Here is a 24210-nt window from a genome sequence, read left to right as displayed (position 1 = left end):
TAACCTAACCTAACCTATATTTATAGGTAAGGTTAGGTTAGGTAGCCAAAAAAAGCTAGGTTAGGTTAGGTTAGGTAGGTTAGGTAGACGAAAAAACATTAATTCATGAAAACTTGGCTTATTAGGCAAATCGGGCCTTGAATAGTAGGCTGAGAAGTGCGTTCTGGCTATTAGGTACGACATATATATATATATATATATATATATATATATATATATATATATATATATATATATATATATATATATATATATATATATATATATATAATGTATATATATATATATATATATATAATGTATATATATATATATATGTATGTATATATATATGTATAATGTATATAAATATATATATATATATATATATATATATATGTCGTACCTAGTAGCCAGAACGCACTTCTCAGCCTACTATGCAAGGCCCGATTTGCCTAATAAGCCAAGTTTTAATGAATTAATTGTTTTTCGACTACCTAACCTACCTAACCTGACCTAACCTAACTTTTTCGGCTACCTAACCTAACCTAACCTAAAAAGATAGGTTAGGTTAGGTTAGGTAGGCTTGGTTAGGTTCGGTCATATATCTACGTTAATTTTAACTCCAATAAAATAAAATTGACCTCATACATAATGAAATAGGTAGCTTTATCATTTCATAAGAAAAAAATTAGAAAAAATATATTAATTAAGGAAAACTTGGCTTATTAGGCAAATCGGGCCTTGAATAGTAGGCCAAAAAGTGAGTTCTGGCTACTAGGTACGACATATATATATATATATATATATATATATATATATATATATTTACTATATATATTTAATCGGGCTTACTAGGCCCGATTTGCCTAGTAAGCCAAGTTTTCCTGAATTTAAATATTTTTCAATATTTTTTTCTTATGAAATTATAAAGCTATCCATTTTATTTTATATGAATGAATTATTTTTAAATTTGAGTTAAAACTAACGTAGATATATAACCGAACCTAACCAACCCTACCTAATCTAACCTAACCTATTCTAAGACTGGAGTTTTGCTAGGTTCCCAGCCATATTGGTGTGTCCCTAAATGAGCGTGTGGATGCTGCCATTAAGGAAGCTATCCACAATTGTCCCATCTCCCGTAAAGGTGCTCCTTATTCTGACTTCTACTCAGTTATTCATTTCTCAATCCTTGCCCGTTGGCTGGGTCGTTGGTCTTCTGTTACTGGTAACAAACTGCGTGCTCTTAAGGGTAGTGTGTCCCCATGGCCTTCCTCCTACCTCCGTAACCGGGGATGGGAAACGGCTTTGGCAAGGTTACATATTGGTCATACACGTTTAACTCACGGGCACTTAAAGAAGCGCCGCCCTGCTCCTTATTGTCCAAACTGCATTGTTCCTGTCATGGACGTGGTTATCCTTGTTGAATGTCTTGTCCTCCTGGACGTGCTTTCATCTTGCTTCCCAACTGTCCCTCGCGGTCACCTGTCCCTATATAACATCCTTGGTGAATCAGACACATTTGATATCATTTGCCTTATGCACTTTTGTTCTTGTATTGGCATCCTAAGTAATATTTAGCCCCTTTTGAATATCCAGCATTTGATGATGCTACATTGTCTCCTCAGCTTGTTGCCATCTTTTGATAATTACTTACTGAAATGAATTACTTATTTCTAAATGAACATTAGAAATATTCAATAAATATTTCCAAAATCAGTGAATAATGATGCATATTTCTAAAATAAGTAAAAATAATTGATTTGAATTTATTATTTTCAAACTATTTACAGAGTTAGCTGGCAGCCAGTGCCAAGAATCGTCGTGGGGGTCTAAATGTGACCCAGGATCGCTGTTCTCTTCTTAATTATGGCGACCCCGACAAGCCTATGTTCATCCCAAACCCCAGACCATTGTCTCTGCCAATTTGGGTGAACCTGACCCCAAACGTCTGGCCTCATACTTGACGACAGACAATGTATCTTCTAGTATAGATAAGGTTGGTACCCAGCGTTGTCCGGGTCTGTCTGTCTCCCATCTGTCCATATATCTATCTATCCATCTACCTATACTTAACTATATATATTCATCTACCAATCCATCCATCTATACATTTATCAATCCATCCATCATCTATACATCTATTCATCTATCAATCCACTCATCTGTGTATCCATCTAGCTATCGATCTTTCTGTCCGTCTACCTAATGGCCTATTTACCACCTATCTATCCAACTGTCTGTCCACCTATCTATCCATCCACTTAAAAATCTATTTATTCATCTATCCATCCTTCTACCAATCATTTCATCCTTATTTATTTATATATAGAAGAGTTCTTTTACTATTGTACAGCCACCAGCACCCACAGCGTTTCGGGCAGGTCCTTAATCCAATGTTCCCTGGAGTACGACCCACCAAGTCGTTTAACAACCAGGTACCCATTCACTGCTGGGTGAACAGAAGCAACAGTTAAGGACTGGCGCCCAGTCAATCCTCCCCGGCCATGATAGAAACCCAGGGTAGATCGCTCAACAAGCGCGGGGCGAGGGTTATTTTATTTGGGTGACGGTAGCCTCAACCTTGTTGCCGCCAACTTTGAATAGACAGACATTATCTCTTATAGTATAGATGATATAGATACGAACAATAACTTGTGACAATACTTTATTAAACATGAAACTCGAGGACAACAGTAAGTGAGCGTTTACTAAGATGAACTTCTCCAGCGGTTAACTGTTACACATACGAGTGTTTACTCGAGCTATTGTTTACACTAACTAGTGTTTATCACAGTTAGTGTTTACACTAACTAGAGGTTATCACAGCTAGTGTTTACACTAACTAGTGTTTATCACAGCTATTGTTTACACTAACTAATGTTTGTCACAACTAATGTTTACACTAACTAGTGTTTATCACAATTAGTGTTTTCACTAGTGTTTATCACAGCTAGTGTTTTCACTAACTAGTGTTTATCACAGCTAGTGTTTACACTAACTAGAGTTTACATTAACTAGTGTTTGCACCAACTAGTGTTTACACTAACTAGAGATTATCACAGCTAGTTTTTATCACAGCTAGTGTTTACACTAACTAATGTTTGTCACAACTAGTGTTTACACTAACTAGAGTTCACATAAGTGAGTGTTGACACTTGAAAGTGTTGACACAAGTAAGTGTTGTAGTAGAAAGAGGAGGTATACATGTGCATATATGTATTATGAGAAAAAGAGAAAGTATACACCTACGAGAGTGTGAATGTAAGTAATATGTGTGAGGCAGGTATATTCATGTGTGTGTGTGTATATATGTGTTGTCTATGACGGTTGCTGTGAAGAGACGTCATCCTTCACTTCTTCAAGCAACATATACGCGTCTGAAACTTAAGTTTGCGAGGTGTTCATAATTCCTTGACATCAAAGTTAAGGTCTCTGAAGTTAGGGCTTCCTGTAGACAACCAGGAAGAGTATCGAGTTGGGGCTTCCTGTAGACACCCCCAGAAAGAGTATGGTGCAAGGGCTTCCTGTAGACGCCCGTGAAGAGTTTGGTGTTAGGGCTTCCTGTAGACGCCCATGAAGTGTATCGAGTTAAGGCTTCCTGTAGACACCCCCAGAAAGAGTATGGTGCAAGGGCTTCCTGTAGACGCCCATGAAGAGTTTGGTGTTAGGGCTTCCTGTAGACGCCCATGAAGTATATGGTGTTAGGGCTTCCTGTAGACGCCCATGAAGTGTATGGTGTTAGGGCTTCCTGTAGACGCCCATGAAGAGTATGGTGTTAGGGCTTCCTGTAGACGCCCATGAAGAGTATGGTGTTAGGGCTTCCTGTAGACGCCCATGAAGAGTATGGTGTTAGTGTGGTTGTCCCTGATGAAGAAGACGAAGGGGCGGTCACACCTGAACACTCTGGGTTGAGGGCCCCGATCAATAAAGATGAGTGTGGAAGCAGCAGCCTCGGAGCCTTCCTCGTTCACCTCCACCACGGCCTTGTGGATGACGGTCTTCACACTCAGGTTGGTTCCCCGGACATAGTTGGTGAGATCACTGCGGATCGAGAACAGGTCTTCGATCCCCAGAGCTTCTAGGGCCTGTCAGGAAGATAGGAAGCGTAGTGAACACTAAGAACATGTCAGAAGGGTAACTTTTTCTGTTACCTAACCTAACCTAACCTAACCTAACCTAACCTAACCTATAAAGATAGGTTAGGTTAGGTAGGGTTGGTTAGGTTTGGTCATATATCTATGTTAATTTTAACTCCAATAAAAAAAAATTCACCTCATATATAATGAAATGGGTAGCTTTATCATTTCATAAATAAAAAATTAGAGAAAATATATTAATTCAGGAAAATTTGGCTTATTAGGCAAATCGGGCCTTGCATAGTAGGCTGAGAAGTGCGTTCTGGCTATTAGGTACGACATATATATATATATATATATATATATATATATATATATATATATATATATATATATATATATATATATATATATATATATATATATATATATATATATATATATATATAATTACATTAATGTACATTTGTTTTGATTATCCATTTATATTTCAATTGCGTCTACTATAGGAGCATTCTAGTGTATCAAATACATGCATGCTGCTACGGTACCCCTAGATACGTTTCCAGTGCTGTTAGATACACAAGCTTTGCTGTACCAGATAGATCACAAACTGCACCTCACGTCGCTGGAAGACAAGAGAGCTTGGAGAGACATGATCACCAACATACAAAATTTTCAGGGGAAGAAAAAGGGTTGACAATGATGCATTATTTAACATGGGTGGTACACGCTCAAGGAGACACAGGTGGAAGCCGAGTACCCAAATGAGCCACAGACACATTAGGAAGAACTTTTTCAGTGTCAGGGAAGTTAGTAAATGGAATGCACTAGGAAGTGATGTGGTGGAGGCTGACTCCATACACAGTTTCAAATGCAGATATGATAGAGCCCAGTAGGCTCAGGAATCTGTACACCAGTTGATATACAGTTGAGAGGCGGGACCAAAGAGCCAAAAACTCAAATTTGTACACCCCTCACCTATATGTACTCAAAGAATGCAAATGAGTACACACACACACACACAATGTACACATATGTACACTTAAAAAATTGTGCACATAAGAATGTACACATAAGAAATTCCAGGAGGTCTTCACCTTAGAGTAAGGAGAAATTCCAGAGATAAGAGAGGGAATAGTTAACCAGGAACCACTAAAAAAGTTTGAGATTACCAGTGGGTAAGTAAGGAAGTTACTAGAGATGGATGTGACAAAGGCTATAGGCCCAGATAGAATCTCCCCTTGGATACTAAAGCAAGGAGCAGAAGCATTGTGCCTGCCACTCTCTATAGTATATAACAAATCACTGGCAACAGGGGGAACTGCCATAAATTTGGAAAGCAGCTAATGTAGTCCCGATATACAAGAAAGGGGATAGACAGGAGGCACTGAACTACAGGCCAGTGTCCATAACCTGCATACCATGGATGCTGATGGAGAAGAATGCGTGAAGAAAGCTAGTGGAACATCTGGAGCGAAAGAACTTTGTAACACAGAATCAACATGGGTTCAAGGATGGCAAGTCCTACCTCACAGGGTTAATGGAATTCAACGACCTGGCAACAAAAATCAGGCAAGAAAGAAAGGGGTGGGCAGACTGCATAATTTTGGATTGTCAGAAAGCCTTTGACAGAGTGCCACACAAGAGGCTAGTGAAAAATCTGGAGATGCAGGCTGGAGTGAAAGGAAAGGTACTCCATTGGATAAGGGAGTACCTAAGCAACAGAAGACAACGAGTCACTGTGAGGGGCGAAGTCTAAGATTGGCGAGACGTCACAAGTGGAGTCCCGCAGGAGTCAGTCCATGGACCTATACTGTTTCTGATATATGTAAATGATCTCCCAGAGTGTATAGACTCGTTTCTCTCAATGTTTGCTGACGATGCAAAAATTATGAGGAGAATTGAAACAGAGGATGATAGTAGGAGACTACAAGATGACCAACACAGACTGAATGAATTCTCCAACAAATGGCTGCTAAAGTTCAACCCGAGTAAATGCAAAGTAATGCAACTAGGCGGTGGAAACAGAAGGCCAGACACAGGATACAGAATAGGAGATAAAGTGCTTCGTGAAACGGACAGAGAGAAAGATCTAAGAGTTGATATCACACCAAACCTGTCTCCTGAAGCCCACATAAAAAGAATTACGTCTGCAGCATATGCGAGGCTGGCTAACATTCGAACAGCCTTCAGGAACCAGTTTAAGGAATCATTCAGAATCTTGTGTACCACATATGTAAGACCAATCCTGGAATATGCGGCCCCAGCAAGGAGCCCGTACCTTGTCAAGCACAAGACGAAGCTGGAAAAAGTTCAGAGGTATGCCACTAGACTAGTCCCAAAACTAAGAAGCATGAGTTACGAGGAAAGGCTGCGGGAAATGCACCTCACGACACTGGAAGACAGAGGAGTAATAGGAGACATGATCACAACCTACAAAATCCTCAGGGGAATTGACAGGGTAGATAAGGATAAACTGTTTAACATGGGTGGTACGCGAATAAGGGGACACAGACGGAGACTGAGTACCCAAATGAGGCACAGGGACGTTAGAAATAAATTTTTCCATTGTCCGGGTAGTTAACAGATGGAATGTCAATGTAAGTATAGTATGCTCATGTAAAATGTCTGTGTAAGTATAATATGGTCATGTAAAGTGTCAGTTTAAGTATAATATGGTCATGTAGAGTATGTCAGTGTAAGTATAGTATAGTCATGTAAAGTGTGCATTCAATACAGTGTTCGACTATATATTTTAGTAACTAAATGTGGGAGGCCTTATCTTTATGGATGATGCCTAGACAAGCAGATATGGACATGGATGAACACTCCTCGTGGTTGAGGCTGGCATCAACACATGTACTGGTTGTGCCAAGTAGTTGTTAACTGTGCTTCTTCTTCTTCAATTACACCTGTCATAGGGCACTCACAAATAATAGCAGTAACCTAACATGACAGCTATATCAGGGAACTATTATAATTTTTTAAATAAAGATCTGAGAATATTGCTCACCTTATTTTGTCTCGACTAGTGTTCTAACCGAGTCACCCTATATCTACCTAACATAACTGGCCAGGAATGTAGAGATAATAAATGGGTTTCGGTAAGGACACCTCCCTGATCGGTAGACAAAGATCGTGTTGATAATGGGAGCACTTTACAACCCATAACACAGTTTTCCAAGGGAAAATTTATTGGAGCTCGATTTGCCCTGGTGAAACTTGTTAACTTTAAATGGTGATTCACTGTGGCCTTCTCCCACTGATGCCTTCTCTGTTTTGTCTAGATGTCTTCACGAGGGTAAGAGGGCCCACATTTTCTCTATTTTGGTACTGATAATTAAGTTGATTAAATGGAAATATTTTTATGATGTTTACTGTACAAAGGCTGATGTATTAAGAATGTTTCCCATTATTTGGGGGTAAAACTAATAGCGACATGTGGCAATTATATTCCCCGTTTTCTACTGAAGAAAATAATCTGTGCTACATCATCTATGAGTTAATTTGTTTATTACAAAAAAGGCAGCAATATTATCTGCATAATGTATTAAAAGTTAGTAAATGGTATCGGTTCTCCGACAAGTATACTATGATCATGTAAAGTATGTCATTGTAAATATAGTATGATCATGTAAATATGTCAGTGTCTCTATAGGTATTCTTAATATTTATTAGGCTTTTATTCATATCATCTATGTTGAGGTAACTTGTATTACAAGTTAGGTTTTGGGTCAGGATGGCTCAGTGTCTTTTAATCCTGTACACTCGTGACAGAGAATATGTTAATGTTTTAACATTAAAGCTTCGTTCCATCTGCTTGGCCAAAACATCTTTCCAGTCTAATTATGCAGCCCCTCTTCCTGTTTTAGTAGTACTTATAGTAACGATGAGCACCATAGTACATATATCGACTTACAACGCAAACCTAAAGTAGAAATCTGTTCTATTGAATTTGGACGAACCGGAAAAGGTTTTGTATTTATGTTGCTAAGACAACCTAAACTCACCTTATCAAACATTCCTAGGACTAATACACGCTAACTGAGGCCTAATATAGTACATATGTGTGCTATACTAGGCATAGGAATATTTTAAAAAAATTGCTTAATTTTATTATAACTATATAATGAATAGTACCAAATTCTACTATATAATTGCTTAGCACGTCAATATTTATACTATGGTGTACATAGCTACAATAACTACTGTCTAAACAAGAGGATGGGTTGAATTATGATATATTTTATTATTTTCTGTCTAAAATAACTATGTTTTAAATTTCAGGGAAATTGATTGGTTAATAGCAAAACTACACTTATAAATATATAGAATCGGGTCCAAGAACTAACTTCTGATGAACTTTTAAGAAATATCTGCTCAAGTCTGTAGAGTTTAATTATATCCGTAAGAACTCTTTTAAGACTGCAGCGAGGACTAAAACTGAAAAAAATCGGCCATAAACTAGTCGCTGACAAATTTCGGTCTTTAAATGGACTTTGAAAAAATTTGGTCTCAAATTGAACTCTGAAAAAAATCAGCCTGAAACTATGTGACAGAGCGATGACTTCTTTGGAGTTCGCTAAATACAGTGGTCAGCAGCAGTGACTTTTGGGAGTTCATTCAGTCTGGTGGTCGGCAACGAGAATTTTTTGGGAGTTCGCTCAATACCATGGTCCGCAGATATGATCTTCCAAAAAAAAATAAATAAATAAAAAATTATTGCTAAGCTGTCAATCCTACTACTATAGACCTCCAGGAAGTACCAATATGTAGTGCTGGACCACCAGGAAGTATCAATGTGTAGTGATAGACTACCAGAAAGTTAATTTTGTATTATTGAAGTTGGACACACCTAAAACTTCTTTACCCGCAACTTAACTTTACCTGAATTAACTTGAGGAACACTAAAACTCTCGTGGCCTCGACGAGGACAGGAAGCCGGTGACTTGTCAAAGGAACCCACAATTGTCCTGGTGATTTTTCAAACTGGATTTTAAAGTTCAAAAGAGTTTTGGGATTTACGGCTTCGGCGGGTAAGCGGTTCCGTGGATTTATTACCTGAGGGTCAAAAAGCATCTCCAGTTTTGTGTTCCACAATGTGACTTATTGAGCTTGAACCCGTTGCTCCTTGTTTGTCTTACATCTGACCTTTTGAAGGAATTGTCTGGATAAACAGCTTTACAATTTGTTAAGTATTTTTAAGTGTCGACGAGATCCGCCCCGCGATGCCTGGTCTGTAGTGTTGATAGCCCTGTGGCCCCTCAACCCTTACTGGTAAGACAGCTCATGTCTTAGTATAAGACCTTACCAATACTAACCTCCACCAGCAATCCTAGGCCTAATACAGTACATATATATATATACATATATATATATATGCAATATTAGGCCTATAAAAATTAAGGTTTGGTTTTACTTATATTTGTTATTCACTCCTTAAATTAATAGTAGACAGCCTGGTGTAATGGTGCTCATTAGTTCTCTCGACCAAAACGTTACTTAAAGTACTATCGCCTCAGGAGTCTGCGTTGCTAGAAGCAATGAGTCATCTCCTTGTCTGTGTCACACTCACACTCACATTCCATAAATGTTTACCTTTACACTGACAACATTTATATAGAGATGCAAGTAAAACATCCTGACTACTCACCGCCTTAAGTTCCTCAGTGATTGTCTGCTCCAGTTTGAACCTTGGGAAGTGAAGTTCTACTTCCACCTCTTCCAGGTTGGTGAGGGCGTGGCGGAGGGTGTCGTGGGAGAGGCGCCGCAGCATGGCGTCCAGGGGCGTGGCGGACTTGCCAGGGGCGCCGCTGGGGGTGTTGTCTGGCAGCAACACCAACATGGACGCCGCCTTCCCCTTGTACGGCATCTCTAACACTTTCGCTCCCAGCTCACTCGAGGCTCCTGCAACCACAGACCACTGTAACCAGTGTTCACTCTCAGGACTGTCACACTTGTCTCCTACAACCACAGTCCACTGTAACCAGTGTTCACTCTCAGGGCTGTCACACTAGTCTACTGCAACCACAGTCCACTGTAACCAGTGTTTACTCTCAGGACTGTCTAAATATTATATATATATATATATATATATATATATATATATATATATATATATATATATATATATATATATATTTATTTGAGCACAATTCAGCCCTCCGAATTGCTGTGGCCCTCCGCCTTGCTGCCCCAATCCACACCAGATATAGGTGTATTTGCGGCGAGGTGGTGGCTGACAGGTACAGCCACCATGGCCTACTCTGCCAAAGCACAGGGGCATGGCACTCGAGGCACAGTGAAGTTAACGACATCATCAAGAGGAGCCTCACCACAGCTGGATGCCCAGCTGAAAGAGAGCCCCGTTACCTAACGCCCCGTAACTCTGATGCTCTTATTGGTCGCCCGGATGGTATCACAGTGAACCCCTGGAAGAATGGCAAGCAGTTAGCATGGGACTACACGTGCGTATCAACCCTGGCTAACACCTACATTAACCTCAGTGTTGCACAACCAGGTGGCGCTGCCACCCACAGGGAAGCAGCCAAATCCCGTAAATATAGAGAACTGGATCACCACTACAATTTTGTCCCCATTGCTTCTGAGACACTCGGCGCCTAGGGTAAAAGTGCTACCAGTTTTTTGAAGGAACTGGGTTCTAGGCTCATTGAAACAACAAGGGACCCTAGAGCTGCCAGCTTTCTTTTCCAGCGCCTCAGCTTGGCGATACAGAGGGGAAATGCGCACTGCATCCAGGGTTCCTGCCCGCCATCTGAGGAGCTGGAGGAACTCGACAACCTATGATAACCATCTTTGTAACCTATATGTACCTTCTTTTTTGTAACAAGGTTCAAATAAAGCAAATATATATGTGTACATACAAAAGAATGGGGGTGGTAGGAGAAGATAATATTAGTGTTCAGTGACCACAAGGAGACCACAAGGTCTCCTCTGAATACTTTTTATTTTCTTCTCCGAGGCTATGGGTCCCCACATTGGCACCAGAGGTGGTACCCTCACAATTATATATATATACATATATAAATATATATATATATATATATATATATATATATATATATATATATATAAATATATATATATATATATATATATATATATATATATATATATATATATATATATATATATATATATATATACATATATATTTCATTGAATATGACCGCATATTCTGTATTTATTATTTTCTGGTTTAGGGCTTCTATCCCTCTAACTATTTTCTTAGCATCAGGGCTTAATTGAAATAGGAGTTCTCCAAAACTCATTTTCGTACTTTTAAGGTGAAGAAAAGAAGTGATTTACTATAGAGTGTATTACACTTATTTGTATAATTTGCACGACGTTTCGAACCTCCATGGTTCATTCTCAAGTGAACAGATCTTACAATACTAGTTGATTTTATACCCGCATTAGGTCAGGTGATAATACAATGAAGGTGAAAACATGGGGGGATACATAAGGGATAAACATAGGGGCTGCAGAAGGCTTATTGGCCCATACGAGGCATCTCCTATCTAAACACTAAGATTAATCCAGTGTAATTGGCCTGTTATGTTGGGCATTGTCTTCTGTGTTGGCATCGATATGTTCTTGTCTTGTCCTTACTCTCATGGTGGGTAGAGTAAATAGTTCCGTGATTTGGGTGTTCATGGTAGGTCGCTCTATTCTTATGTGAATTGCCTCAAGAATTTGTAATCTTCTTGAATCTTGGGTTTTGTCTATTATGCAAGTATTCTTGTTCAACATTTCTCTTGTTAGAGTAATGTCATGGGCTTGTCTCATGTGATTCCTAGGGGCACCAGATTGAAGATGGCATGTCAAGCGCCTCGTCAGCTTGGTCGACGTCATACCTATGTACTTACATTGAAGGTTACATCCTTCGTGGGGGCAAGTGTACATGTATACAACGCTTGACTGCTGTAGAGGGTTCTCCGTCGGCTTCGGGCTGTTTTTGATAAGGAGTTCGGAAGTCTTCTTCGTTTTGTAGAATATTATCAGGTTTATGTTTTGGTTAGGAGTAGTGCTTTTTACTCCTTTACGGATTATTTCTTTCATTATTCTTTCCTCTTTTAAATGTTCACTGTGCATGGTTGATTTGTAATATAATTTTATTGGGGGTGTTGTGGTTTCTGTTCTAGGTTCTGAATTATACCAACGGTCCAAGTGTCTTCTTATAGCAGCGTTTATTTCCGCGTTGCTATATCCGTTGTTCACCAATACCTGAGTTACTCTTTCAAACTCTCTACTCACGTTGCTCCATTCAGAGCAGTGGGTAAGCGCTCGACGAATATAAGCATTGAGAACACTGGCTTTGTATCTTTGGGGGCACTCACTTCTACCGTTCAGGCATAATCCTATGTTGGTGGGCTTGGTATATACGTTGGTGCTTAAAGAGGTTCCTGTTTTTGTTATTAGTACATCCAAGAATGGCAGACTGTTATTTTCACTATTTTCATGTGTAAATCGGAGTACTGACTCTCTCTCTAGGTGTCTTTTTAGGTCAATTAGTTCATCCGAGTCTTTTACTATTACGAATATGTCATCTACATAACGGCAGTATACAGTTGGTTTTTGTCTGCTACTGAAGACCCTATCTTCGATGGTTCCCATATAAAAATTAGCAAATAAAACTCCTAAGGGGGAGCCCATTGCTACTCCGTCTATTTGTAAATACATGTCTCCTTGTGGACTGATGAAAGGGGCTTCCTTTGTGCATGCTTCGAGAAGAAGCATGTACAACACAGAAGACAATGTCCAACATAACAGGCCAATTACACTGGATTAATCTTTGTGTTTAGATAGGAGATGCCTCGTATGGGCCAATAAGCCTTCTGCAGCCCCTATGTTTATCCCTTATGTATCCCCCCATGTTTTCACCTTCATTGTATTATCACCTGACCTAATGCGGGTATAAAATCAACTAGTATTGTAAGATCTGTTCACTTGAGAATGAACCATGGAGGTTCGAAACGTAGTGCAAATGATACAAATAAGTGTAATACACTCTATAGTAAATCACTTCTTTTCTTCACCTTAAAAGTACGAAAATGAGTTTTGGAGAACTCCTATTTCAATTAAGCCCTGATGCTAAGAAAATAGTTAGAGGGATAGAAGCCCTAAACCAGAAAATAATAAATACAGAATATGCGGTCATATTCAATGAAACATGTTTGAAAGAAAACCTGCTGCCAGTATACACCAATACATATATATATATATACACATATATATATATGTCGTACCTAATAGCCAGAACGCACTTCTCAGCCTACTATTCAAGGCCCGATTTGCCTAATAAGCCAAGTTTTCATGAATTAATGTTTTTTCGTCTACCTAACCTACCTAACCTAACCTAACCTAGCTTTTTTTGGCTACCTAACCTAACCTTACCTATAAATATAGGTTAGGTTAGGTTAGGTAGGGTTGGTTAGGTTCGGTCATATATCTACGTTAATTTTAACTCCAATAAAATAAAATTGACCTCATACATAGAGAAAAGGGTTGCTTTATCATTTCATAAGAAAAAAATTATAGTAAATATATTAATTCAGGAAAACTTGGCTTACTAGGCAAATCTGGCCTTGAATAGTAGGCTGAGAAGTGAGTTCTGGCTACTAGGTACGACATATATATATATATATATATATATATATATATATATATATATATATATATATATATATATATATATATATATATATATATATATATATGTCGTACCTAGTAGCCAGAACTCACTTCTCAGCCTACTATGCAAGGCCCGATTTGCCAAATAAGCCAAGTTTTCCTGAATTAATATATTTTCTCTAATTTTTTTCTAATGAAATGATAGAGCTACCCATTTCATTACGAATGAGGTAAATTCTTTTTTATTGGAGTTAAAAATAACGTAGATATATGACCGAACCTAACCAACCCTACCTAACCTAACCTAACTTATCTTAATAGGTTTGGTTAGGTTAGGTAGCCGAAAAAAGTTAGGTTAGGTAGGTTCGGTAGTCGAAAAACTGTTAATTCATGAAAACTTGGCTTATTAGGCAAATCGGGCCTCGCATAGTAGGCATAGAAGTGCGTTCTGGCTACTAGGTACGACATATATATATATACATACATATATATATATATATATATATATATATATATATATATATATATATATATATATATATATATATATACATATATATATATATACATATGCATTTACATATGCATATGTATATATAACCTTACCAAATCTGAATTTTCCATGTTGGGTCATCATGTCAACAAGGCTGTGTTGGCTCGGGGTGGTGAAGAACTTCTGCTTGGTTGTTTGGGTTAGGTTGAATTGATTCAACCAGAAACCTTTGAAGTAGACGGCGTTGACCAGCGCCATCAGTGTCGGTGCCACGTCGCTCTCTGTCACCACAGTTGGGATCTTGCCTCGCGTTGTTTTGTTCACAAACTGGTTGATTGTCGCAGCTGCTTTATCCGCCTGTCAAAATAACGATAAGATTAAGCTCAGTGCCTTTACGTGACTCTTCAATCCATCACATTATAAGCTGACAATAGTTTCTACCGACCTTTCAAGGGGGAGAGTTAGAGAAGTAACATAAAGAAGTTCTTTGGATTTTAAGAAAAAAGTTTTCTGAATCCAATTTCAGAGGACTGGAAGTTAACTGTTGTAGAGAATCTAAGCTCAGGTGTTCAGACAAGACCTTAGTGATAGTGCACAAGACACCATAACATGGTGGTCACCACAGCTCAGGTGTTCAGACAAGACCTTAGTGATGGTGCACAAGACACCATAACATGGTGGTGACCACAGCTCAGGTGTTCAGACAAGACCTTAGTGATGGTGCACAAGACACCATAACATGGTGGTGACCACAGCTCAGGTGTTCAGACAAGACCTTAGTGATGGTGCACAAGACACCATAACATGGTGGTGACCACAGCTCAGGTGTTCAGACAAGACCTTAGTGATAGTGCACAAGACACCATAACATGGTGGTGACCACAGCTCAGGTGTTCAGACAAGACCTTAGTGATAGTGCACAAGACACCATAACATGGTGGTGACCACAGCTCAGGTGTTCAGACAAGACCTTAGTGATGGTGCACAAGACACCATAATATGGTGGTGACCACAGCTCAGGTGTTCAGACAAGACCTTAGTGATGGTGCACAAGACACCATAACATGGTGGTGACCACAGCTCAGGTGTTCAGACAAGACCTTAGTGATGGTGCACAAGACACCATAACATGGTGGTGACCACAGCTCAGGTGTTCAGACAAGACCTTAGTGATGGTGCACAAGACACCATAACATGGTGGTGACCACAGCTCAGGTGTTCAGACAAGACCTTAGTGATAGTGCACAAGACACCATAACATGGTGTCTACTAACTAACTGGTGTCCACTAAACTTCTAACCCTTTGGATCGCCTTAAAGCTTCCTTTAACCGCAAACTAAGACAGCTCTCTAGTCTTTGTCCTCCTGACTTCGATCTCAATAAACGTTTCCGTGTCATCTGCCCTTCTCTTCCTTATTTTTAGGGTCTATCTAAGACTCATAAACCTGGTGTTCCTCTTCGTCCAATCATTTATTCACGGGGCTCTGTCGGCTATCCTCTTGCCTACTGGCTCGCTAAAACCTTGACGCCTTACCTTGGCACTTTTTCTCCTGCCCACCTTCATCACGCTCAGGACTTAATAGAAAGACTGCGCCTGTAGCCATCCTGTAAGATGCTTAGTCATGATGTCGACTCTCTGTTCACTAATGTTCCCCTCGATGACGTTCTCTCTTTCCTTAGACAGAAGGCTACTGGGGTCCTTCTTCCTCTCCCGCTTCCCACTGACGTTTTCCTTAAACTCATTAGACTCTGTATTGACTCTCCTTCTCTTTCAACGGTAAATATTACACTCAAACTTTCGGTGTCGCTATCGGTTCCCCTCTCTCCCCTGTTCTTGCCAATTTCTACATGGAATACTTCGAGACTGTTCTCCTTTTACTTCTTCCTTCTATTGATACTCGTCTCTCTCTCTGGCTTCGCTATGTTGATTAAATTTTTCTTTATGACCTCATGACCTTAGTCTTTTCCAGCCTTTCCTCTCCTCTCTTAACAATCAGGCTCCTTCCATCCATATCAAAGTTGAATAAGAATCTAATTCCCTCCTTCCTTTTCTTGACGTTCACGTTCACAGCTCTGTGTCCGGGTTCTCTTTCTCTGTCTACAGCAAACCACTGCATAGCGGCATGTACATTCACTTCTTTTCCTACCATCCTCCTTCTGTTAAGAAAAGTGTCCTCGTCTCTCTCTTCCTCCGCGCTCTACGCATCAGCGACCCTCAGTTTCTTGATTCTGAAATTGCCTTTATCTACAAATCATTCTCTCGCCTTGGTTACCCTTTGTATTTTATATACTGTGCTTACTCTCAAGCTAATCGAAATTTCTTTCATGCTAAACCTGCTTCCAACTCTAGTAGCACTGTGCTCTGCCTTCCCTTCATATCTGAACTCAAAACGTTTACTAATACCTTTCGTCCTCTTGACATAAAACTCACCTTTCGACAAACTAACGCACTTCGCAGCAATCTAGTTCACACTGCTCCTCCTGCTTCTAATGCCGCTGGTGTCTAATCTATTTCCTGTTCGTCTTGTCCTCTCCAATACTTTGGTGAAACTGGCCGTACACTTAATGACAGACTTAAAGAACACAAAGAAGTGTTAAGTCTGCAGACACAAACAATGCTCTCTTCTGTCATGTTTGGGATTCTAATCATTCTATTGACTGGTCTTCCTTCAAAATAATCTTTCCTGCCTCTACACAGACGCCGTCGTGTTGAATCGGCTCTGATACACAACATAACCAACATGAACTTGAGTCCTGGTTTTATTGCTGTTGACTCTCACCTTTCACAGTATATACTCAACTGCTCTAAACTTTCTAACAAGCGTGACCTAATGTAGGCTTACCCTTACATTTATCTTAGTTTGTTTCTTTCTTTTTTTTCCTTGTTTTCTCTAACGATCCTTTTTTTTATTCCTTTATTATATTTTAATTATTTGTTATTCCTTTATTTTTTAAGAATTATTTCTTATTCCTTTATTTTTTAAGAATTATTCTTATTCCTTTATTATACTTTACCTTTCGTACCTTTTGCCTTGCTTTTTCCTCCTCTATGATTTCCTTCTCCTTATCTCTCTCTTGCCAATTTATTGCCTTCGCCTCCTTCTCTCATCACAATCGACTTGAGAATGGTATATCTAGGATATCTTGAGATGATTTCAGGGCTTAGCGTCCCCGCGGCCCGGTCTTCAACCAGGCCTCCTTTTTGTTACATACCCCCCAGGAAGCAGCCCGTAGCAGCTGGGCTGCTACAGGCTGTTTCTGGGGGTATGGGGGCCCTGCGGGTACCTGGGCCCGTACCCAGCAGGTACGGGCCCAGGTACCTATTTACTGCTAGGTAACAGGGGCATCAGGATGAAAGAAACTTTTTGCCCATTTGTCTCCGCCTCCATCGGGGATCGAACCCGGAACCTCAGGACTATGAATCCGAAGCGCTATCCACTCAGCTCTCTGGCGCCCGTACAGGACGGGCCGAAACGTCGTCGTCCCTTCACTTTCTAGTGTGTGGGTTTCGTCAACATATTTCAGTCACGTTATTGTGACTCCTCGTCTGCACTCTTGAAGTACTCTACCCTGCTGTCACACTGTTGACGAGGCTAGGAGATACTCCTGAAGTGCTCTACCCTGCTGTCACACTGTTGACGAGGCATTGAGGGACTCTTGAAGTACTCTACCCTGCTGTCACACTGGTAACGAGGACTTGAGGGACTCTTGAAGTACTCTACCCTGCTGTCACACTGGTAACGAGGTCTTGAGGGACTCTTGAAGTACTCTACCCTGCTGTCACACTGATAACGAGGTCTTGAGGGACTCTTGAAGTACTCTACCCTGCTGTCACACTGATAACGAGGTCTTGAGGGACTCTTGAAGTACTCTACCCTGCTGTCACACTGGTAACGAGGTCTTGAGGGACTCTTGAAGTACTCTACCCTGCTGTCACACTGGTAACGAGGTCTTGAGGGACTCTTGAAGTACTCTACCCTGCTGTCACACTGGTAACGAGGTCTTGAGGGACTCTTGAAGTACTCTACCCTGCTGTCACACTGGTAACGAGGACTTGAGGGACTCTTGAAGTACTCTACCCTGCTGTCACACTGGTAACGAGGCCAGGAGGCTTCATGTGAATTATAATATTTCACAAATAAATATAGACAGAAGGTGATATGCAGAAATAGACTGACCTGTGAGAAGTCGATGTTCTCCACCTCTTTCTTAAGGACATCTCTGATGCAGTCCCGAAGAGGAATGCTGTTCTTCACATACACTTTGTTGGCCAAGTCTATCACATAGTCACTCGTGTTGCTCTGTCTCTCTGCGGTTCTGTAGGGGCATCTTAATTATTATATATAATACATGCGTTTCTAAACGCTCATAAATAACAAGTTAAAGAGGACTCAAATATTTAATTATACATATAATAGTTAAGATGACAAGTGAGGAATGTGAGTGGACTCACAGACGGTCGAGGGCCCTGTAGGTAGCCAGAGTGGTTGAAGGGTCTCTGAGACGAAGGGTGTCCTGCAGCTGCTGACGAGTCCTGCCAGCAGACCCAAAGTAGGCCAGGACCAGGGCGGTCCACACGCTGTAGGGCGAGAAGAAAAAGTTTCCTGTGGCGGTGGGTGGATAGAGCTGCTTGAAGAGGTCCAAGCTGAAGGGGGTGATGTGGGCCAGGTCAGGTGGGGAGGTCACCACCAGCTTGTCATTGTTGGAGATACACTGAGGCCTCACCACACTCACCAGCGTCACCACCAACACTGCTGCACACCACAGCTTCCTCATACTGTGGGGGAGAGGACTGTAGCAGCGGCGCTCCACCAACACTGATAACTACTTTATTATATTACAAATACCAATATCGTAATGAATTAAATATTTATATAAGTAGAAGCTGGCAGTCGTGTGAGGAGAGTTGTGGTGTAATAGTTTTGTTGGTGATGGGTGGTGGTGATGGGGTGGGGGGGGGAGCGGGGTGGTGGTGAGTGATGGTGGTGATGAATGATGGTGATGGGTGGTGGTTATGATTGGTGGTGGTAATGGGTGATAGGCGGTGGTGATGGGTGTTGATGAGGCTTCGTAGTGATGATGGGTGTTGGTGATGGGTGTTGGTGAGGGGTGGTGGTGATGGGTGGTAGTGATGGGTAGTGGTGATGGGTGGTGGTGGGGGGTGGTGGTGATGGGCGGTGGTGATGGGTAATGGTGATTGGTGATGGGTGTTGGTGATGTGTGGTGGTGAGGCACTATACATTCACCCACTATAGACACTCACCCACTGCACACACACACACATATCAAGCACATATCAAGCGGATAACATCAGCGGCATATGCCAGGCTGGCCAACATACGAACGGCATTCAGAAACTTGTGTAAAGAATCATTCAGAACTTTGTATACCACATATGTCAGGCCAATCCTGGAGTATGCAGCCCCAGCATGGAGTCCATATCTAGTCAAGGATAAGACTAAACTGGAAAAGGTTCAAAGGTTTGCCACCAGACTAGTACCCGAGCTGAGAGGTATGAGCTACGAGGAGAGACTACGGGAATTAAACCTCACTTCGCTGGAAGACAGAAGAGTTAGGGGGGACATGATCACCATATTCAAGATTCTGAAGGGAATTGATAGGGTAGATAAAGACAGTCTATTTAACACAAGGGGAACACTCACAAGGGGACACAGGTGGAAACTGAGTGCCCAAATGAGCCACAGAGATATTAGAAAGAACTTTTTTAGTGTCAGAGTGGTTGACAAATAGAATGCATTAGGGGGTGATGTGGTGGAGGCTGACTCCATACACAGTTTCAAGTGTAGATATGACAGAGCCCGATAGGCTCAGGAATCTGTACACCTGTTGATTGACGGTTGAGAGGCGGGACCAAAGAGCCAGAGCTCAACCCCCGCAAACACAACTAGGTGAGTACAACTAGGTGAGTACACACACACACACACACACACACACACACACACACACACACACACACACACACACACACACACACACACACACACACACACACACACATATGGCAGGTCCTGCCTCACAGGGTTACTTGAATTCTACGACCAGGCAACAAAAATAAGGCAAGAAAGAGAAGGGTGGGCAGACTGCATATTTTTGGATTGTCAGAAAGCCTTTGATACAGTACCACACAAGAGGCTAGTGCGAAAGTTGGAGATGCAGGCTGGAGTGAGAGGGAAGGTACTCCGGTGGATAGAGGAATACCTAAGCAACAGGAGACAACGAGTCTGTGTGAGGGGTGAGGCCTCAGATTGGCGAGACGTCACAAGTGGAGTCCCGCAGGGGTCAGTCCTTGGACCTATACTGTTTCTGGTATATGTAAATGATCTCCCAGAGGGTATAGATTCGTTCCTCTCAATGTTTGCCGACGATGCAAAAATTATGAGGAGGATTGAAACAGAGGATGATAGTAGGAGGCTACAAGATGACCTGGATAGACTGAGTGAATGGTCCAACAAATGGCTGTTGAAGTTCAACCCGAGTAAATGCAAAGTAATGAAACTAGGCAGTGGAAACAGGAGGCCAGGCACAGGATACAGAATAGGAGATGAAGTACTTAATGAAACAGACAGAGAGAAAGATCTAGGAGTTGATATCACACCAAACCTGTCTCCTGAAGCCCACATAAAGAGAATAACGTCTGCGGCATATGCGAGGCTGGCTAACATCAGAACGGCGTTCAGGAACCTGTGTAAGGAATCATTCAGAATCTTGTACACCATATATGTAAGACCAATCCTGGAGTATGCGGCCCCAGCATGGAGCCCGTACCTTGTCAAGCACAAGACGAAGCTGGAAAAAGTCCAAAGGTATGCTACTAGACTAGTCCCAGAACTAAGAGGCATGAGTTATGAGGAAAGGCTGCGGGAAATGCACCTCACGACACTGGAAGACAGAAGAGTAAGGGGGGACATGATCACAACCTACAAAATCCTCAGGGGAATCGACCGGGTAAACAAGGATGAACTATTCAACACTGGTGGGACGCGAACAAGGGGACACAGGTGGAAGCTGAGTACCCAAATGAGCCACAGAGACGTTAGAAAGAACTTTTTCAGTGTCAGAGTAGTTAGTAAATGGAATGCATTAGGAAGTGATGTGGTGGAGGCTGACTCCATACACAGTTTCAAGTGTAGATATGATAGAGCCCAATAGGCTCAGGAATCTGTACACCAGTTGATTGACGGTTGAGAGGCGGGACCAAAGAGCCAGAGCTCAACCCCCGCAAGCACAATTAGGTGAGTACAATTAGGTGAGTACATACACACACACACACACACACGGTGACACTGGAAGGCAGAAGAGTAAGGGGAGACATGATCACTACTGATAAAATTCTCTGAGGAATTGACAGAGTAGATAAGGATAAATTTTTTAACATGGGTGGTACAGGAACAAGGGAACACATGTGGAGATTAAGTACCCAAATGAACCACAGGGACATTAGAAAGAACTTTTTCAGTGTCAGAGTAGTTAACTGGTGGAATGCACATTAGGCAGTGATGTGGTGGAGGCAGACTCCATACACAGCTTCAAATGTAGATAAGATGACGCTCAGTAGGCTCAGCAATCTGTACATCAGATAATTAATGGTTGAGAAGCGGGACCAAAGAGCCAGAGCTCAACCCCTCACAAACACAACTAGGTGAGTAACTAGGTAAGTACACACATCAAGAGCACTGGGAAAAGTCAAATTGACTTAATGAAGGAAATGTTCTCCCAAGTTTGGGAGGAAATCAGGAAGGAGATGCATGAAATGAAGTATAAAATAAACAACCTGCAAAGTGAGTTGACCAAGCAAAGGAAGAGATAAAAACCCTCAGTGAGAACAATATGGAGACTGAACCTCAGATAATCACCCAAAGGGATGATGGAAATGGTTCATCTGAAAGGAATGCCTCTGTACGTGAAACATTTGCTGAAATTCTGGGAAAGAGCTCAGAAGCAATGGCCACAGTGAGGGAGGTAGCCACACAAGCAGCTACCTCGCAGGAAGCAGCAGGGTGCACCAGTCAGCTGCTAGAAAGAAAAAGATCAGTGGTAGCTCTGAGCATCAGAGAACAGGAAGGCTCGTGAACAAATCCACAAGGGCCGTGATGAGGGTTCGAGCCTATGGCTGAGAGGATCTGACAGAGCTCGAGTGCATGGGGGAATTGTGTAAAACCCTGGGTTTGTGTCGTGGAGAGACTGCAGGATCCATGAGAAGGAAAATGAACTCCCAGTTGCAATTCTTTTGACCATGTCATGGCCTAGTCGATTAAGGCAGCATCTGGGATCTGCTAAGATGTAGGTGCAAACCCTCATCACGGCCCTTGTGGATTTGTCCATTTTATGCATCACACTATTATGATTTGTGTGTGTAACAGGAAGGCTCCCATAGGAAAAAAATTGAATAGTAAACATTGAGAAGGTTTTTCAGGTTGGGCTGGTGCAACAAGGACAGAGACCACCTAATAAAGATAGTGTTTGCAAACAAGACCATGAAGGAGGATATTCTAGAAAGGAAGAGCCATCCGTACTATGTGGGAGAATACAAATAAGTATTCCTCCAGAGGGACAGGTCGAGGGAGGAGAGAGCCATGGCAACAGAAGCAAGGATGAAGTGCAGGGTGTGAGGAGAAAACCAGGAAATCACAGCCCCCAACACAATATTCGCAGAGGCAAGGGGGGAACCCACAACCAGCATCCCAGCAACACCAGAGGGAGGGCAATACCACTACCCTCTGCCACACAGAAACCCTCCCTACCCCTCACTCTCCCTGCCCCCACTCAAATGCTCAGTCAACTCTCCCTTCCCCCCGATTATAACCCCATGTAGCATGGCGGAGCAAGTCTACCCAAGTAGAGTTATTCTGCTTTCCGGACCTGAGATTAAGAAGTCAGAGAAAGAAAAAAGAAAAAAAAATGCCAGTGAATAATTTAAAAATACTAGCAGAGGATGAGCATCTGATAATAAGTAACATGAAAGTTGATACTTTGGTAACATGACATGAAGCTAGCAGGACGCTGTGACCTCATCTGAGCTACAGCAGTTGTCAGTGATGGTTGTACTTTGTTGATCTCCTGAAAGGAGGAAGAAAATAGTTCCCTGTGATAGTGGTGGAGTGAAGGCTACGTACTTGCTCGCAAGTGTGAGGAAGCTGTTGGGGACACAGTACACCATTTCTCTGTGATTTGGATAAATTAGAGGCGACCTGGAAGTGAGCATTGGTTAGAGTTAGAAGAGTTAGAACAGGAGTTAGACCTTTGTGGAATTGTAATTATGTGTGCTCCTTCAAGAGGAAGGAAGTAAGCAGGCGTTTCTGTTGTGGAGCCTGCTGGGCGACTCAATGTACTCAAGTCAGGACTAGAAGAAGCCTTGTGAAGCAGTCTTATAGCGATTTTTGTGGGCGGCCTGTGTGAGCGTCATGTTGAGCACCAGGGAGTGAGCACCCTGTGTCATAGATCCCTGCATTAAGCCTGTTTAATCAGTTGTTAGATTAGCTATCAGTGTTTGATCATGTGCCCAACGATCATAGTGAACATATGTATATATGTTGGGTGGTAATTTTATTGAGCCAGTTAGCAAATATAGGGTGTTGGAGTTGAGTGGACATGCTGGCGGAAGGACCGATGCACCCCTCACACTCCCGTGTCTGGTGAACAACTGAGGAGCAACGACCCCCAGTGACATGGCCGGAGGGAAACTCCGTGGCATGTCAAGACATGTTTCCAACTTGGATCCGACCAGGATGGGGGAGCACCCATCATGGTTGGACAGCGCGGAGCGTTGTCAGAGAGCAAGTTTTAGTACTAAGATATAGGTTAATTACTTATGTTTTATCAGGTAAACATTTTTCTTGGCATGGTAATAGGATTGCAGGTATGTTTGGGAAGAAGTGATTGGAGGAACTTCGAGGTTGGAAAAGAAGTTAATGGAGGAACTTCGAGGTCGGAGAAGAAGTGTATGCTGAACTCTGTGGTAGAGCAGAACTCCATAGTGAG

General features: G+C 41.6%; 1 protein-coding gene across 1 annotated transcript in view; it reads right to left on the bottom strand.

The window, feature by feature from the left end:
- Positions 1–2633: 2633 nt before the first annotated feature.
- Positions 2634–24210, bottom strand: part of LOC123747684 (leukocyte elastase inhibitor-like) — a 41997-nt gene continuing 20420 nt past the window's right edge. The window contains exons 2-6 of the mRNA XM_069323551.1: positions 18665–18988; positions 18390–18528; positions 14325–14568; positions 9718–9971; positions 2634–4070 (exon numbers count right to left, since the gene is read on the bottom strand). Coding sequence (XP_069179652.1) covers positions 3798–4070; positions 9718–9971; positions 14325–14568; positions 18390–18528; positions 18665–18987 — 1233 coding nt within the window. The 5' untranslated portion in view covers position 18988 and the 3' untranslated portion in view covers positions 2634–3797. The remainder of the gene's footprint in view (positions 4071–9717; positions 9972–14324; positions 14569–18389; positions 18529–18664; positions 18989–24210) is intronic.

Source organism: Procambarus clarkii, chromosome 13 (assembly GCF_040958095.1).
Source record: "Procambarus clarkii isolate CNS0578487 chromosome 13, FALCON_Pclarkii_2.0, whole genome shotgun sequence".
NCBI lineage: Eukaryota > Metazoa > Arthropoda > Malacostraca > Decapoda > Cambaridae > Procambarus > Procambarus clarkii.
This window is presented reverse-complemented; position numbering and strand designations above follow the sequence as displayed.